General features: G+C 38.5%; 1 protein-coding gene across 1 annotated transcript in view; it reads left to right on the top strand.

Annotated features, from left to right (window-relative positions):
• Positions 1-18,432, top strand: part of CNOT4 (CCR4-NOT transcription complex subunit 4) — a 135,055-nt gene that overhangs the window by 101,011 nt on the left and 15,612 nt on the right. Inside the window, exon 10 of the mRNA XM_078783372.1 lies at positions 1,573-1,771. Coding sequence (XP_078639498.1) covers positions 1,573-1,771 — 199 coding nt within the window. The remainder of the gene's footprint in view (positions 1-1,572; positions 1,772-18,432) is intronic.

The raw sequence follows: 18,432 nt of genomic DNA, 5'->3' as shown, positions 1-18,432 counted from the left end.
CAAGGCCATTCCACTGCCCTCTTCCATCTTCCATTCAAACTCCTCAACTCCATTCTGAACTCATGGATCTCCCTCTGCCTCCTGCTCAAACATGCCTCCTTCTCACCCCTCTCTACACACTCTTTCACTCCAAACGTGACACATGCATACTCAAACACAATCTCATTCATCTTTCTCAATCTATCTTCCACTCTTCCTTCCAACCTATGAAGCGCCCCACACATCACTCCATCCATTCTCTCCCATACTTCCCTTTCTCCCATGCCTGGTCATTTCACTCTCCTCCTCACATCCTTTCCCTGCTGAAGTACAACCCCAGGAGATACAACACTGTGGCTTGCTACCTGGCTGTTTCTCCCGGCCGTCTTACGTGTCCCCTTTTCAAAGGCGCTGCGTTGCTGTACCTCCTCCTCACCCACCTTACGCACACGCCCCATCCGGCTCTGATGGATATGCAATCCTCTCACCGACTCAAACTCACGTCCACACCCACACTTCTCTCGATCCTGCACTGCCTCCACATGCACACCATCACCCCATAGACCAACATCTCCCACACGATCACTCCCACACCCTTTCCTGGCCTGATGGATCCTCAACCCTCTGATGGATCCGAACTCACGTCCACACTGACACCTTACCAGACTTGCATCTAATATAGGGGTCTAATTTGTCCGTTTTATCTGTCCGTTTGGGCCCATCTTCCGCCCCACCTCTCGGAGAGCCATTAGGGTGTTCTCTATTTTTTACCAACACTGTAAATTATGGGTGCCACACAATCCAAACCATGCAGCTTGGCAAAATGGCTTACAAGGCCACCTGCCCCCGATGCTGTCTCTCCAGCGTCACCAGCCTATTCCTGATCCCCACCCAGTCTTTCCTGGGAGTCGTGAATTGAATGGGAGTCGTGAATTTGTGAGGCGTGAATTGACGGTTGAATTCTCTACGGTATCCTAGTCAGTGCTGGCACTAGTATTTATAATGTCCTCGTCTTTCCACTACCCCTCTTCCTTTTTCCCCGCAGCATCCCCCTCTTCCGTTTCCCCCCCCCCCCCTCATAACCTCTCCCACTTCCGTTTTTCTTCGCGGTGTCCCCCTCTTCAATTTTACCCTGTGGCATCCCCCTCTTCCGTTTTTTTTCCGTCACAGCCTCTCTTCCTTTTTTCCGCACGATGTCACTGTCTTCCGTTATTCCTCGCAACATCCCCCCTCTTCTGTTTTTTCCTTGCGGCATCCCCATCTTCCGTCCCCCGTCCCCCCCTCTCCCCGACGCTAGATTCCTCCACAACACCCCCCCCCCTCCCTCCTAGTATATGCAAACCCCACTATTCACGGAAATATTTCCTCTTTTTGTTAAATTCTTTTCACAGATACTTGCAGCTTGCTGTTTCACACTTTGCCAGGCAGGGCTTTTGCCCCCTATGACTGAGGAATGCATTATTTTGCTTCTTCTCCATGTATTTAAGTATTTGAACACCAAAACTACTGTTAATACTGCCTAGATAATCTATTGTTTACCTTCCGATCAATGTGTCTTTTCCGTTCTTTATTCAACTGGATTTTTATTTGTAGATCTCATCACATGGTCCTGCCTCGTTACCAAGCACCTGTTTGGGAAATTCTTCAGTGGCTTCTCAATCCCTCTTCTCTTCTGATGGAAACCTCTTTCTTCAAAGACCTTTCCCAATAACAACGGTCTCCTCCCTTCCTTCCTCTGCTGATTGGTTGAACCACGCCCTTGAACCACCTCCTGATTCATTATTTTCATCAGGTGTGTGTGTGTGGCATGTCTGCTACACAGTATTCAAAATAATTGTGGAAATGGGATAAACGTTGTTTAAAATGTAAATAACGTGTTGGAATCACATCTCGTGTTTGATAAGGAAATGCTTCATTGTCCAATCATGTGTTGCTATAGTACATTATGAATGCTTGTGATGCCAGCAATCATAACTTGCCACACATGCAGTGCTATTATAAAAGTATAAACAGTAATATAATTGTAGTGTGGAGAATACTATGGCTCCTGGGGAGGAAATATCACATGTTAAGTGTATGGAAATCAGTCTTTGCAAGGGAAGACTACTACATGTGGCAGTTGTAGCTCAACCGCTTCAACAGGAGCTGTATGCAAGACTGTGAGGAGTATATGCGAAACTGGTACAATAGAACCCTGGATTCGTGGGGGATAAATTCCTGAAAACTACAGTTTGATAGGCCCCTCCATTTTGGGGTTGGAGGGGGGGAGGGAAGGAGGAAATTTTTTCCCATGCAAAGAGTGCTTCCTAACCTCAGTGTTGCACAGGTAAAAAAAGGAATTGTAATACCCTCTGCCACCATCACCAGGTGGCGCAACACGGTACACATTTACATAGAGAATATACGCCCCTCTCCCGGTCCCCCACCCACATCCCTGAATGAGGCCTCGGCCCCTGAATGAGCTATAAAAGTGTTTATGGCTGGAGTACCCGGCGTTGCTCAAAGTGAAAAAGAAACATTAACATATTTGAAATGAGGGCAAATATAATGGAAAAGCAATTACATCCAAATCAGAATCCATCACAAATATCAAATCATCATTTTACCTTTTGTTGAATATATGCTGGTGAATGTGCCGTTGATCACATTTCTGAGTTAAGTCGGATGACGTCCAGGAAGAAGAAGCCTTACTACCAACTTTGACCGCTTCCGGAATTGTTTCACTATTTATGTTTAAATATCTGGTGATTGTTTTGTATTTATTTATGCAAATGTGTACTTTTATACAACTGTCATCTATCAAAAAGGTTTAGGCACTATGGAGCGAATTTTTTTTAAATCCAAAAAAAAACGATTTTTTTTTTAATTTTCAAAAAAAAAAATCTTTTTTCTTTTTGGCCTTAAACACTCCCAGACACTCAATGATGAACCTCTGAAAGTTTGACGAAGATCCGTTCAGCCATCTCTGAGAAAAATGGCGACACAGACCAACGGCTCTCTTGTATAGTAGATCTATCGCTTTTCACCTGATCTCACTGGTGAAGAATCACTTAAAAATTAAATAATTCTCGTATCCGAATCAATATTCAGATCTTCATCAAAATCTAATCTATTCGTTCTTGTCACACACCCAACCGGTCCACCAAGTTTTGTCCAAATCCGTGCATAACTTTTTGAGATATCGTACTATGTATCGGTTTTAGCCCTATCACTCAATGGTGAAGAATCACTTGAAATTAAATAATTATTGTATCCGAATCCATATTCATTGGAGGTCTCTTGTCCTCCATCAGGCAGCGAATGCCCCAGAATAATAGAGGCGTCGAAGGTCCAAAATTTGTGTTGACTGCTTACGCTGATGATGATTGTGTTTCAATTAGAGACCAAAACAGTCTTGGTTTTTAAACGGTGTTTGAAAAATTTCTCCACTGCCTCCTCCAGTGAGGTGAATTGGAGCAAAAGTACGGCCCTGTGGTGCGGTCATAAAAATCTTTCCTCAATACCACCACCTTCACTCCCACAAAACATAGTATGGAGAACTGATGGGGTTAAATACCTCGGAGTCTATCTTGGCAATCCTGACATGGAATCTAAGAATTGGGAAGGTGTGCTTGAACAGATTGCATGCCGGCTAAAAATGTGGGAAGGACTACTGAGGTCTCTGTCCTTATCGGGGATGCAGCCTGGTTATCAATAACCGACGTAATAGCAGCTATGTTATGGCACAAAGTTATTGCCTTACAGCCACCTAAAGGACTAATCCTTTCCATCCAGCGAGCACTGGTGAATTTATTTTGGAGTGGCTACCACTGGCTTCGACCTGCTGTGTTGCACTGCCCTCGGAAAGAGGGTGGCCAAGGTGTTATGAACATCCCCAGCCGAGTCATTGCTTTTCGTCTGCAAACTGTGAAAAAACTGCTGTTCACCGAGCAGCTGCCATGGCGTCCTTTTGCACTTTTTTTTGTTGCAACAGGCCGGTGGATTGCGGTATGACCGGCAACTTTTCTTGATCGACCTGGAACGGATTCATTTTGGCTCACTTCCGATGTTTTATCAAAGCTTGCTGGATACTTGGAAGGGTTTTAGCGTTCACTGATTAATTGATGCTTATAATTGCCGAATGTTCCTGCAAGAACCTCTTTTTTACAATCCGTTTCTCCCAGGAGTAGATGTATAGGCCATCCTCCAGGCCATCCTCCCCACATCCCCTTTCCCCACCCTCCCCACATCCCCTTTACTCCCAAACCGAAACTGCCTCAACCCAAAAACAGGAAGTGACTCACCACAAACCGGAAGTGGCCAATTAATTAATTATTTTTCAGATTTCGCGATTTTATCAATTTTCTCCCAAATTTCCAAATTTCCATTTTTCATGATTTTATTTTCATGATTTGTTGAATAGGGGTTCCAGACCAGACCACCCTCCCCACATCCCCCCTACCCCCAAAGCGAAACGACCTCAACCCAAAAAACAGGAAGTGACTCACCACAAACCGGAAGTGACCAATTAATTAATTTATTTTCCAATTTTCCAAATTTTCCAAATTTTCAGATTTCACGATTTTCAAAAAAATAAAATAATTGATTTTCAAAATTTCTGATTTGTCAGATTTCACGATTTTCTCGAATTTCCCCAAATTTCCAAAATTTCGCTAAAATAATCATAAAACTAAAAAATTGATTTTTAGTTTAACAGGATGAGAATTATAATACAAATGAATAACATAAATGAAAAAAATAGATATTATTCACATTGATAATGAAATAATTAATAAATTTAACATGGAATTTGATGTACTTCATGGAAAATTAAATAGGGTAAAAGATTTAATTGTAGCTTATAATGAAACATCAGGTGATATTAAAACAAATATTGCAAATATTGAACAAACATTACAGAATATTAATCAGGATAAAATGTTTTACATTGTAAGGACAGGATTATTGACACATGAATATAAATCAATTTTATCTAAACCATTGTCACCGAAGAATACACATAATCCAATCTTTAAAAAGAAAGTATCTATTATAAATGAGTTTTTAGATATTGTTAAAGAAATCATAAGGTCAAAATTATGGAATATACCCATTTTATATGAAATTAAACCTATCGCTAAAATTACTTGTACATTTTGTAAAAATCAAAACTTATCTGATTTTGAAATAACTAACACAAATATTAAAACATGTTTGTGGTGTAATAACCAACAATTAAGTTTTAACACTAATATGACAAATGATGATTATAAGAGAGTAAATATAATAGGGAAAAATATTTACAATAGAGTTTCTCATTTTCAAAAATGTATTACTCAATATCAAGGTAAACAATATTGTAAAATACCAGAAAAGGTTTATAACGATCTGAATGAAAAGTTTAAAGCATATAGACTTTTGATCAACCATGAAGACGAGGTTATAAAATATTCCAATATCACGAAAACTCGTCTCACCATGTTTCTACAATAATTAAAATATACTAAACATTATGGTAATATTTATCTAATGTATGTAACCAAGCCTGGTGTTGCCTTAGCGGCTAGGGTGCCAGCTTAGGATCCAGGGATCCTGGGTTCGAATCCCAGTCGATCGCTGAATTAACGCCAGGGGGGTTGACTCAGCCTGTCATCCTTCTGAGGTCGGCTAATTGAGTACCAGTTCACTGGTAATTCCCTGCTTGTCGTAAAAGGCGACAAACAGGGTTGGCGGCAGGAAGGGCATCCGGCCGCAAAACATTGCTTCAAAAAGGGGACCAACAACAACCAAAAAAACAACAACAACCACGGTGCCCGAAAAAGGCCAACCCCCGCTTTGCGGGGGGAAAGTGGCCTCTAAAGGTGTTTTTTATTTTTATATTTTTATATGTAACATTAACCAAGAAGAAAGTGGATGATATTTCTCATTTAGAACAAGCGCTAATTACCGATTTTAAAACATTATTAAACCTAAACTATGGAAAACATGGCAGAGATAAGGTTGAAGCACCAGATAGAAAAAAAATTCTGAATATACAATATTTATTATTTCAGTTATTGTATAAACATAATCATAAATGTAATCTTGAAGATTTTACTGGTTTTAAAACAATTGAGCGTAAAAAATTTCATGATGAGATTTGTCATAACTTATTTAACACATTGGGGTGGACATTTACACCAACATTTTAATTTTATTCATTTTATGTTGTGGGGAAAAAAATTGATTTTTAGTTTAAAGAACTTTCTCTTATATTAAATGAACAATATGAGGGCATATAAAAAGGTGGTCACAACATATTGTAATGTTTGTGATCGCGATTATAAAAACAATTATAAACAACACCTTCAATCCAACAAATACAAAGCCAAACTTTCACAGATGATGGCTCCACTTGAACAAGAAAAACCAAAAACATGGTATTGCGATGTTTGTAAACGTGATTATAAAAGTGGACGTAAAAGACATCTTGAATCCCAAAAACATACACTCAAACTTTTACATATGATAGCTCCACCCGAACGAGAAACAAAATATTGCCATGTTTGTGATGTCAGTCATGAAGAGGAGTTTTCTTGCTCATCTTAAATCAAAAAAATGCAAAGTTGGTGGGATACACTATTTAGGACACTGATGGGGCATTTAGGGGACATATTAAAATAAGGATTTTTAATTTACCACCCCCAGAACCAAAATCAATAGCTGAGGCGGTTGAAACAGTCAAACCCGCTGTTGAAAGCTATGTAAAGAATGTTTTGGATGAGATTAAACCCCTTAAATTTTATATGGGAGTAAAAATGGAATTGAAAAAACCAAATACTGAAATAGGGGATATTATTATAAAACGTTATAGGAGAACAAAACCGTACTTTATCGCATCACTCCAGGGATTCTTATTAACAGGCGTTTATGACAAACTTATAGAACAAGAAGAACAGGTGGATCATTCGCTTGTGGGTAGTGGATTTACTATTACTAGAATACTTTTCATCAATATACATGTTCTAAAATCAAACCCCCTAAAAGCTTCTTCTTATATTGAATTGCCGAAAAATATGCTTAAAAAGGCAATTATTAATACTCAAAATAAAGATCATAAATGTTTTCTATGGTCTATTCTTGCACGCTTACATCCTGCTGAACATCATGTTCAAAGGGTATCACATTATGAGAAATATGAAAATGAGTTAAATGTTGCTCGTTTACCATTTCCAATGTCCATGAAAGATATTCCTAAATTTGAGAAAATGAATAATCTATCTGTTAATGTTTACGGACTAACGGATAAAAACAAAGTTCAGGTTTTACAAACTTCTGATAACTATAAAAATGATGAAACTCATATTGACCTTCTATATTATAATTTGGAAGAAAATTCACATTATGCTTACATCAAATTCTCTAACCTCAGTACGAGCCACACTCCAGAGGGTCACCTTTCCCCTTGTATAGAGGGACGAGGGTACTCAGGTCCCAATACACTGGAATGCGGCCTTCTTTCACCACCAGATTACAGATCTCTGTCATTCTCTTCACATCCCAACTTCCTTCTGCCTTCAACATATCTCCCACAACTCCCGTCGGCCCTCCCGCTTTTCTACCCTTCATTGCTTTTATCGCTTCCTCAACTTCCTTCTCAGTTATCTTCTCTGCCGGTCCTAAAACTGGGTTACTCTCTATGTTGCCATCCCATTCATTCTCTGTATTCAACAGCATTTCCATATATCTTTTCCATCTTCCTTTAATTCCATCTGGGTCGACAACGATTTGTCCCACTTCATCCTTCAAGCAACTCACCCCCATCACATCACACCTCTCTTTCGCTATCTGCTTTGCAATCCTGAATACTGCTTTCTGACCCTCTTCCGAATCCAAGCGTTCTCCGAACATTTTCCTACATGCCTCCTGCGCCTTTGCTACCTCTTTCTTTGCAGCCTTCCTGGCTGCCTTATAACTTTCATGCTCTGCTGTTTCTGCTCCCGTACCCTTCGCCTTCTGCCACTCCTTGAACTTCTTCCTCTTCTCGTCAATCCTCTTTCCAACTTCATCATCCCACCACCATGTTTCCGAGTGCCTCGGTGGTCCTTTTGTCCATCCACATACCTCACCAACGGCTCCCAACAGACTATCTTTCATTGACATCCAACCACGTTCAAGCTCAACCACATCATCCTCTACCCTACTCAGCCTCTCTTTTCCTGCCTCCCTCACTGTCACCTCTTTCAACCTCCACACCTTCAGTCTCGGTTGGTACTTCACCAGCCGAGCTCTCCTCGCACCTTTCACCCTTATGTCGCAGACAACCAAGTGGTGCTGTGAAACAGCCTCCTCCCCCGGGATCACCTTTGTGTCCCGGAGGTGCCCCCTATCTCGCCTACGCACCATCAGGTAGTCAACGGTTGTCGTCGACCCACCTGACGTGTATGTAACAAGCTTATTATCCTCTTTCTGGAACTGAGTATTACAAATCAACAAATCAGCTCCATCTGCAAACTCCAAAATCCTTTCACCTTCTCCATTTCTCACACCATATCCGTAACCCCCATGAACTCCGTCAAAACCATCCATACTCCTTCCCACATGTCCATTTAGGTCTCCTCCTACCACAACAACTTCCTCATCTTTCACGTTTTCCATCAGCTTCTCTATCGCACACCAGAACTTTTCCTTCTCTTCATCGCTTCGACCAACCTGTGGAGCATATCCTGAGATGACGTTCACCAAGAGCTTTCCAATCATCATTTTCACCATCATCAACCTATCACTCACTCTAGTCACACTCACCACACTGTCTACAAACTCCTCAGAAAACAGGACACCAACACCATTCACGCCCTCCAGGCACCCTTGCCACATAAACTTGTATTTCTGTCCCTGCCTACCCTTCACCATTCTCACACCACTTCCCTTCCATCTCGTCTCTTGCACACAACATATGTCCACTCTTCTTCTGACCAATACTTCCACCACTTCTCCTGATCTCCCTGTCATTGTCCCTACATTCCATGTCCCAAACCTCAGAAACCGATCTCCACTTCGGGCTGTGCCCTGCCCATATGTAGTTGTAATTGTCATGGTTCTCTTTTTGAGGCAATGTTTTTATGGCCGGATGCCCTTCCTGACGCCAACCCTCTTCGTCGTCTCTTACGACACGCAGGGATACGGTGTACCTATTTTAATCCAGGGTAAACACTGGGAAACGTTTAAAACATGGAAATTCTGGGGGGGGAGGGGGGGAGGGTGGCGTCAGCATCACGGCTGTGGTTTAAACATATTTAAACAAAACCATGAAAAACAATCTGGGAAAAGTCTCTAAGTGAGAACGTGGATTTGAGAAAGCAGTAGCAGAGGTGGAAGAAAAACGAGATATAGGGGGCGGGGCACAAGTCGAGACGAGGAGGAGAGCGAACAAGCACGTGTCCGGGAGGAGAGAAAGAATTAATATAGAATTTTTTTGTTTGTTTGTTTATTTGTTTGTTCTGTTTTCAAAACGCTGGACAAAGGGTAAGATGTTCGTGAGAGGTAGGGGGGAGAAAATAAAATAAAAAGAAACAAGCAAATACTATGAAGGAAAGAACCCATATTCACAAAACACTGATGGGGGAGGGGGGGGGGGGAGGGAGCCTGGAGAGACCAGGCCGCACGAGGCGCGAACAAAAAAACGACTAATTACACACAAATTTGCAACAACTACAAAACCAAATAGAAACACACAATAACACATACACAACAAAATACCCAGCGGAGATTTGACAAAGAAACGAACGGGAAAACACTCAAACTTTGATGCCGTGGAGAGATCGAAGCAAGCCTCGTCGCTCGAGGGACCGGAAGTGCCGCTTTTTCCGGAAGTGTGGAAGTGGCTCAGGAGCCCAGGAGAAGTGGCCACACCGGAAGTGTGGCCCAGGAACAAACTTGGATAAAAGACTAGATGAGGATGGCAACCCTAAACCTTGGTCTAAACCTAAAAACAGGGTTGATGAGGTGTGTATGAAGCATGACATTGATTATTGTAATGCCACTATGCTGGATGAAAAACATGAAGCTGATAGAGAAATGCTGTATAATTTATCTCTGATCCGAAATCCAACGTTGAGAGAGAAAGTTGATAGGTTTATCGTGAAGAAGATGATAGGCGCTAAATTGAGATTAGGGCTTGGAATTACCCTTCAAAAAAGCTATTAACTCCAAGGATGATATTAAACCTGAGGAAGGAGTCATTTTAGCTAATGAGTTACACAAACCTATGATCACAAAGTTTAAACGAAGGATGGTTTATTCCAAAGGTGTAGATCACATCTGGTCTGCTGATTTAATTGAACTAAATAATGATAAAGGATACAAATATGCTTTAACCATTATTGATTTGAGAAGTACATTTACCCTGGTTGTTCCCCTGAAAAACAAGAGAGGTAATACTCTGATGTTAGCCTTCCAACAGATATGTAATAAAAGTAAGAGAACGCCTAAGAAGCTGTGGACCGATGAGGGGGACAGAGTTCTACAACAGCATGTTTATGAAATATCTGAAAGAGCATGGCATTACATTATACAGTACATTTAATGAAGGAAAAGCAGTTGTCATTGAGCGTTTTAATCGTACTTTGCAAGAGAGGCTGCATAAAAAATTCACACAAGTCGGTTCTCAACAATGGGTATCGAAAATTCAGGATATTGTTGATAATTATAACAATATGGTACATTCATCTACTGAAGAAAAACCGTCCGAAACAGTTACAAAATTAGAATATGAAAAGGAGATTAATTTGAGAAAACCAAAGTTCAAAGTTGACGATGTTGTAAGAATATACAGGTGGAAAAGTCATTTTGAGAAGGCTTACACAAAGAGATGGACTGATGAACTTTTTAAAATCGTTGAGGTGACGGATACAGTACCTTGGACTTATAAATTATATGATTTACATGGAGAAGAAATCTTAGGGTCATTTTATTCACAAGAGTTACAAAAGACAAAACTTGGCGAATATATTATTTTAAAAAATTGATCTTTAGTATAAAGAAACATTGCGTTATTAAAATAAGTAATGCTTTTTTACGCTCGATCAAAACATTCAAACAAGTTTAAAGCCCTGTTTGAATTATTGTATAATAACATGAATACCATTTGTTTCACGATAACTACCGAAGGTTTACATCTTGAAAAGTATACAACGCAAAACATACTGATCAAAGTTATATTACCCCGCGATTGTTTCGAGGAATATTATTACAACCATATGGATATGCTTCACATTGGACTTGGATTACATATCAAACAGTTTTTCAAATGTATCAAAAGTAAAGCAGAGCTCGTTTTTAAAATGGAAACACCCCTTGAATTTATCGTTGATGTAAAGTCGTTGTTCGATAATTCTAGTACGTGGCTGGGAATTAATATAGAATCTGTTCAAAATATAATTCCCGTAAATATTCAAACGTATCAAACGGCTCCAACCCCTATTTCGCCATCAAGTTTTAATTCACTTTGTCAATCATTTAAAATGCCAACCATCGAAATAAAATGTAGTAATAATACTCTTTCTTTTATTTTTGAGATGGCACATATGGTAAAAAAAGATTGTTTCTTTCACTAATTCAGAAACAGAAATAGAGGAGGATGAGGGGTGGTTAACGAATAAATTAGATTACCACGGTTATTTTAAATCAGAACAATTTACGCGTATTGGGAAACTTGGTTCTATTTCGAGTAATCCTATTGCAATTCATACAGAAATGAATGAGAATAATATCTCCAAACCATTATTTTTATGTTGTAATAGCGTTATAGGTGTGGTGAAACGAAACGAGACGGTCCACCAAAACTCCAAGCTGTGAGCTTTTATTCACTTGAATGCGACTGATCTACAAAGAAAACACAAAAGCTATTTAAGCAAGCATTTCTGGCCACTTTCATTACCATTACGCCATTGCAGAGATATTAGCAAATGTAACCGATCTTGCAACAATCTTACCAACTCGAAGACACGAGAGCGGAATGACCCATCCTTACTCATAGCGGGTATATAAATCCTCCCCAAGCGGTCGGCGTCGGAATAGCATCATGAGTAACGTTTCGGAGATGGAGGGCATCCCTCGGATGGAACCATATTACTTCACGACAATTGGCACGGTAAAAATGTTTATTGACCCAATTGAAGATAATTAATAATTTTTTTATATTAAAATGGCAAGAAAACTACTTCAGGAGAATTTTTATTTTTGTATTCAAGGATACTTGCAAGAAAAGGGAGCAACATTTTTAATTCCTTATGAATTGGAACATAAACAGGGAAAGTTTGTAATTAAGGATTGGCCATATACAGATATTGTAAAACCTACAACTAGAGACCTGCTTAAAATACTAAATAAAAATGACCTTCTCAAGGTTATGAAATATAAAAGTCTTTTAGAAATTGTCAATAAATCTTATTGGTACCCCATTGTAAGAAAAATAATTATAAATGCAAGATTAGCTCAAAATCCAGATGATTTTATGTATGATGTACTCTGGGGAGATGCTCTAAGGGTAAAAAGAGACAAGGAAGAGAGGGAGAAGGAGGAAAAGGAGAAGGATATGGAAGAGAGGGAGAAGGAGGAAAAGGACAGGGAGGAATGGAAGACGATGAAGGAGGAATTGGAGAAGATGAAGGAGGACTTGGAGAAGATGAAGGAGGAAACAAGAGTAGCAGGGGTAACAGAGGAAGAGGGGGAAGTAGAAGCAACAAAGGAAGGAGTAACAAAAGTATGGACTGAGGCAGTTAAAGCAGGAGCAGAGGCAGCAAAGGAAAAATGGGAAGCAATAAGAGCAAGGTTGGAAGCAAGGAGAGCAAGGGAAATAAGGGAAGCAAAAGCAAGGAAAGAGGAGAAGAGGGAAGCAGAAGCAAGGGAAGAGGAGAAGAGGGTAGCAAGGTCAACTGAGGAAAAGGAGGAAGTAGAGACAACAATAGAAGAGGTGGTAAGGGCAGCAAGAATTGAAGAGTGAATACATAGAATTGGTAAAAACTAATTTGAAATTATTTAATTTCAAATTAAATAACCATTTATGTTTTTGAAATATACATGAGATTAATACTAGATGACAGGTAATACCATTCCATCTTCCCACCACCAAATCTGTTTGTATTCCCTGACTTTGTATAGTTATATGATTGTCTTGACTCTTTGTCATACAAACCATCGCTATGCTACCATATAATTTTTTTATTTCCTAACATGTATTAGTTGACTATTAATTGTGTTTCCACATACCGCATTATGGTCACCAACGGGGTAATATTCTTCTTTACGGGACCAAATAAAATCTTGTAGGTCTTCCAAGTTTATTGAAAAGAACCAATTATACCCTAAATCAGGCATATCATACCCCCATTTATCAATTACCATATTAACAATATCCCCCTCTTTATAAAGTTTGATTGTAAGTGGTACGTTAAATTTAATACGAAAAGGGGTATGGTCTGGAGAGCCCGGCGTTGTGACTAAATTCTACTTGTTTGTCATAATATGCTGTTTACTCTTGGGATATATATTGTACTACATCACCTAATCTCACCAAGTCGTTGTTACTCGTGGGACTCGGATAATTGATTAATTTATAACTATTTTTCATATTAAGATTTTTAGTTATATCATGTTTCTGTCGTTCAACCTGTGCCTTTGTATAATAATTTGATAAATCAACAGTCGTCTCTTGAGATCCCCTAAAGATAGAACCGTCTTTTCCAACGTAGGTCATTTTGAATAAGAGTAAAAATAATATCAGAAAAACTTTCATTATTGTTGAGGTGAAATAATACGTATAAACATAATTGACCACAACATTTGGAATTTACTTCTTGGATTTGAAACGTTTGACAAACACTCTCCCCCCTCGGAAGGAATTTAATTACTTCAAGAGGTGGTGAAAGCCCATAGCTATCGAAATAGTATTTACCCCCACCATTATAAATACAAGTCCAATGAGATCCATTCCCACTATTATCTTCTAAATTCATAATAATATTCTTTGTATTTTTGGGCAACTTTGGTAATTCATCCCTCATATAAATACTTACGTTATCAAGGTTTAGCTGTTTACAATATTTACCGAGTTCTACATTTGACGTTGTATTCTTTCCAAAATGTTTAAACCACTCCTCAATTTTATTTTCGAAAATAAATTTTCTTTTTATTTAGGAGAAAGATATAATCCATTACCACTTTTAGTTAGTTTTACACCTGCCTGTGCGATAGAAGAAAGCATATCTCCAACTAACGATCTCGCCCTATCAGGTAGACTTTCAAGCCTTTCTGCAAAATCTCCAATTACCCCACTTCCACTAACTTCTTTCTCCAACGCCTTATGTCTTTCCAATTATTTTTGCGCTGCCAGTTGAGCTTTCCTTTCGTTAGCGGCTTTTACCGCTGCTGAAATACTACCCGTCGCCGCCCCCGCTGCACCTACAGCACCGGCAATTTAAGGGGATTAGGGATAGAAGCGGAAGAAATCCTCCTGTTATTTCTTTTAGTGAATATTTCTTCAACATAGGTTTTGACATTTTTAAACTAAGCGAACCGGTGCTATTTAGTTTTTCCTCCTGCACTTTTGTGAGTAAAACACTAATTCTCATATCACCCTTTCTTTGAATCGTACAAGGTTTTTGATTTTGGATACAAGACGATAATTTATCACGATTGATTTGATTAATATATACGTCAGTTGTTACTTTACTCATTTTATTTGTGAAAAGATTTTTTTTTTCCTAGTTATTACTTATGTGATATTGGTCATAACACCATTATCCGTATTGATCTGTAGTTCTGTTTCTTCCAAGAGTAAACAATACGCATCAACTTCTTCATTCTCTTCTCTTTCGATGTATAGGGAAGTATCCACTCTATTGGACTTTATCGTTTCCTTTTGAGCGCTTAGGTCAATCGCGTGGATTGTATATATGTCTTTAAACGACGCCATATCCAAAATGGGCTCTTGATTACCGTTGCTTTCACACACCTTTTGGTAAGACATGTAGGCTTCGGCATAATCATTATTTTCCCAATTAATTTCCAACCTATCTCGCGGGTAAAATGTTTCATCTAGAGAAACCTGAAGTTGTTTTACCGTAGCATTATCACACAGCGCGCTATTCTTATCAGTAGCAGTATCTCCATCGGGTTTCTTAAAAATGAGCCACAGGTACCGAGGCTTTCCTTCCAGAACACCTAAATTCCAAGTGGTAAATAGTGTGTTCCAATTTGACATGTTCCATTGTTCCCCAATCCCATTCACAGCTGTTTTCCTAACACCTTTCATATCTTTCGTAATGACTTTATATTTTCTTAGCTCATGTTTTCTTACACCAACCATCTTGTTTTTATTCTAAGTGAATGAATGAATGATCGTTTTGAGGCCATTTTTCCCCGCTAAAGCGGGGGTTAGCCTTACGGGCCCCATGACCTCATGGTTCCCTTTTTGAGGCAGTTTTTTTTTTATGGCCGGATGCCCTTCCTGACGCCAACCCTTGGTCACCTCTTACGATGAGCAGGGATACGGTGTACCAGTGTACCTATTCTAAACCGGGGTACACACCGGGATCATTCATCCCAGCAAGCTGGTACTCAATTTGCTGACCTGGGAAGGATGACAGGCTGAGTCAATCCCCCTGGTGTTAATTCAGCGATCGACCGGGATTCGAACTCAGGATTCTAGGATCCCAAGCCGGCACCCTAACCGCTAAGCCAACACCAGGCTAAGTAGAATAAAAAAAACTTTTAGCATTTTAGTTTTAATTTTTTCAATTTATCCTCTTTGATTTTTTGTTCTAGTCGCGAATAATTAGTGTGTGGCAGCAAAAACAATTTTTCAAAACATAATTTATCCTTCATTGAAAATTTTGATGGAATTAAAAATTCTCCGCTCGACGTTAACATAATCTCTCCTCTTTCCCGAGTAAATACAAGACCTATTTTCCCAAACGCTAACTCTTGATAAGTTTTCTTTTTATCTTGATCACTCGTGTTAAAACTACATTCTAGAAAAAACAGTTGGATGTTCATTTATGAATTAGTTTATAGTTATTATATAATTTTTCCAATTATTTGTTGAAGAACTTCGCGTTGCTGATCTACAGTTGATTGTTGAACAACTTCACGTAGGTGAATTCTGATGGATATAATTTCACCATTGAAAGAAACCATACGGTGATCCTGATCGGTTATCTTAAAATTTCCTTTAGAAATGGTTTTTCCTGACACGGGCAAATAGGTGAGATTCTTTGGCTCCATATTGAATTTATAACCTATTGGAGTTGAATAAGCGCTGAATGAAAATATTGTATTTGTTTTTACTCCATCGTCATAAGCACCATCAACCAAATCACAGTGAATTAATATTGAATTTATACCTGAGGATATGTCAATGACGTTATCACTGACAAACGTATTATTATCCTCAAGCTTTTTTGCGGAGAAACCTAACATCTCGCGGAATGAATTAGTAATCGTGAAATCTATTTTATAATTATTTTCAAGTCTAATAGTTGATTTTGATGTATGTTTTTGAGTATCTATTTCGATATTTTTTGGTTCATCACCTTGTTCTTTCATAACACGTGAAATTTCTGAACATAGTATAGGTATCTCGTAAGCTCCAGGGGGTACTTCTATAGTTTTATATCCAGTTCCCGGATCATAACTAAACTTGTTATTATTTTCTGTGATATTAAACAAGGTATTCTTGGCTTCTATAGACAATAATGCCGCTTCATATTATTTTGTGGGATCAAGTTGTACCTAGTATTGGAATGAAGTCGTGTGATCACTCGTTGTAAAATCAAATCTAAGAGTTGTGTTTCTCATTTTATTGTATGTGAGATAAAAGATCTTTGTATTGGCATTTATTAATTATTTTCCTATTCATCAACTGATCTAAAATGCTTGATATTTCATTAAAACAATTGTTGTTTCCCGCCTCCTTACTACCTAACAGCAGTAATAGCCTATTAACTAATTGTGGTGAGTCGCTCGGAAGAAAACTAACACCGGAGCCCGACCTCAGTCCAAGTTTATCTAAAGCATTTTTAATATGTTTTTCCTTCTCAGTCTTACTACCTTTACCCCTAATATATCCCTCATAATAATCAATCGCGTTTAGCAACTCAATATACTCTCTATCTTCCTCTCTTTCCATATCAAGTGGGGCATCAAAATATTTTGACCCACTGAGCCCCGTTTTTGTGAGAAGAAACAGTAATCTAGGGGTTAATTTAACATTTGGGTGAGTATAACTCAAAAACATTAACTCATCATTAAATGTATATACCCCCTCGTTAAGAAGAATATACTCTCCTGGTTTTCCTGTGGAAATGAGTCCCGTTTTGGTTAATGTTATGTACCTTCTACATTCATTGTCTTGAAGAGCTTCCACAACATGATAAAGTTTATTTGTCTCCCCAAAGTCTCGGGATGATTGTGTTGTTTCTATATTTGTAAGTTCTTGATTTGCTAGTTCATCCAACTCTCGCAACTCCTGTTGTTGTTTGGAAGTATATGTTATCGTGGGAACTTGATCTCATAGGTTAATCAAATTGGGCACTTCCTGTTTTTGGGCTGGGGTATATTCTATCGCAGGAAGTTGAATCGAAACCCCCTTTTGCTCGGAAGACTTTAAAAGAGGCTTAAAAAACTTCTCTTATTTTCTTTCAAATACATCTTCACCTAATAGCTTTTGTCTCCATTTCTTCTTTATTCCCTCCTGTTGTTTAACAACTTTTGAAAGTAATTGCTGATGTTCCTTAAATTTTCTTGCTCGTTCCTCAGCATTCATTTTATTTATGCAAAGAAATTATTAGTTATTATATCTTCTTTAACAACTATATATTTATATTTTTCTGTCGTATGTTTCATATGACCCTCAAATTCCTTTTTACTACATAATGTAGAACAATTATCCCTCCAAAAATTAGTTGTATCTAATGCATTTAGTTTGAATAAAATAAAATAATTAGCATTGTTTTTTATTGAGCAACGAGGGAGTTGAAAGTATGATTGACTAAGATAAATACATAAGATAAATAGCTGTCCATAACCGTTTGATTTTTCTCATTAACACAATCGTCAAAGATAACGAGGTTCTTTTTTGTTTCATCTAAATGTTGGGGTGAAGGTATATCATCCGTATTATCAGTGAGAATACAAGTTGTGGTTGTCGATGATGTGGGTTTTGATTTATTTTTCCATTTTTGTGGAGTATTACAAAATAGTTGTATTACATCCTCAAAGTTTAGCTCATTTAGTTTGTGTTGAAGCTTAAATAACCCAATTATATCTTCTTTTTGAAGGCCGGCATTGAAACCTTGTGATAGTAGTTGATACTCTGGTTGAAAACTTGACTTTGTAAAAACTATTAAATTTTCATAATCTAAAAAATTTGGGGTAAGGAGCATCTTTAAAAGCAAACAGGTTTTTCCACATCCACTTGACCCAACTATTAGGCAT

Source organism: Myxine glutinosa, chromosome 8 (assembly GCF_964187855.1).
Source record: "Myxine glutinosa chromosome 8, kmMyxGlut1.1, whole genome shotgun sequence".
NCBI classification, from domain to species: Eukaryota; Metazoa; Chordata; class Myxini; order Myxiniformes; family Myxinidae; genus Myxine; species Myxine glutinosa.
The sequence above is the reverse complement of the archived record's forward strand: the minus strand, read 5'-3'. Positions and strand labels throughout refer to the sequence as shown.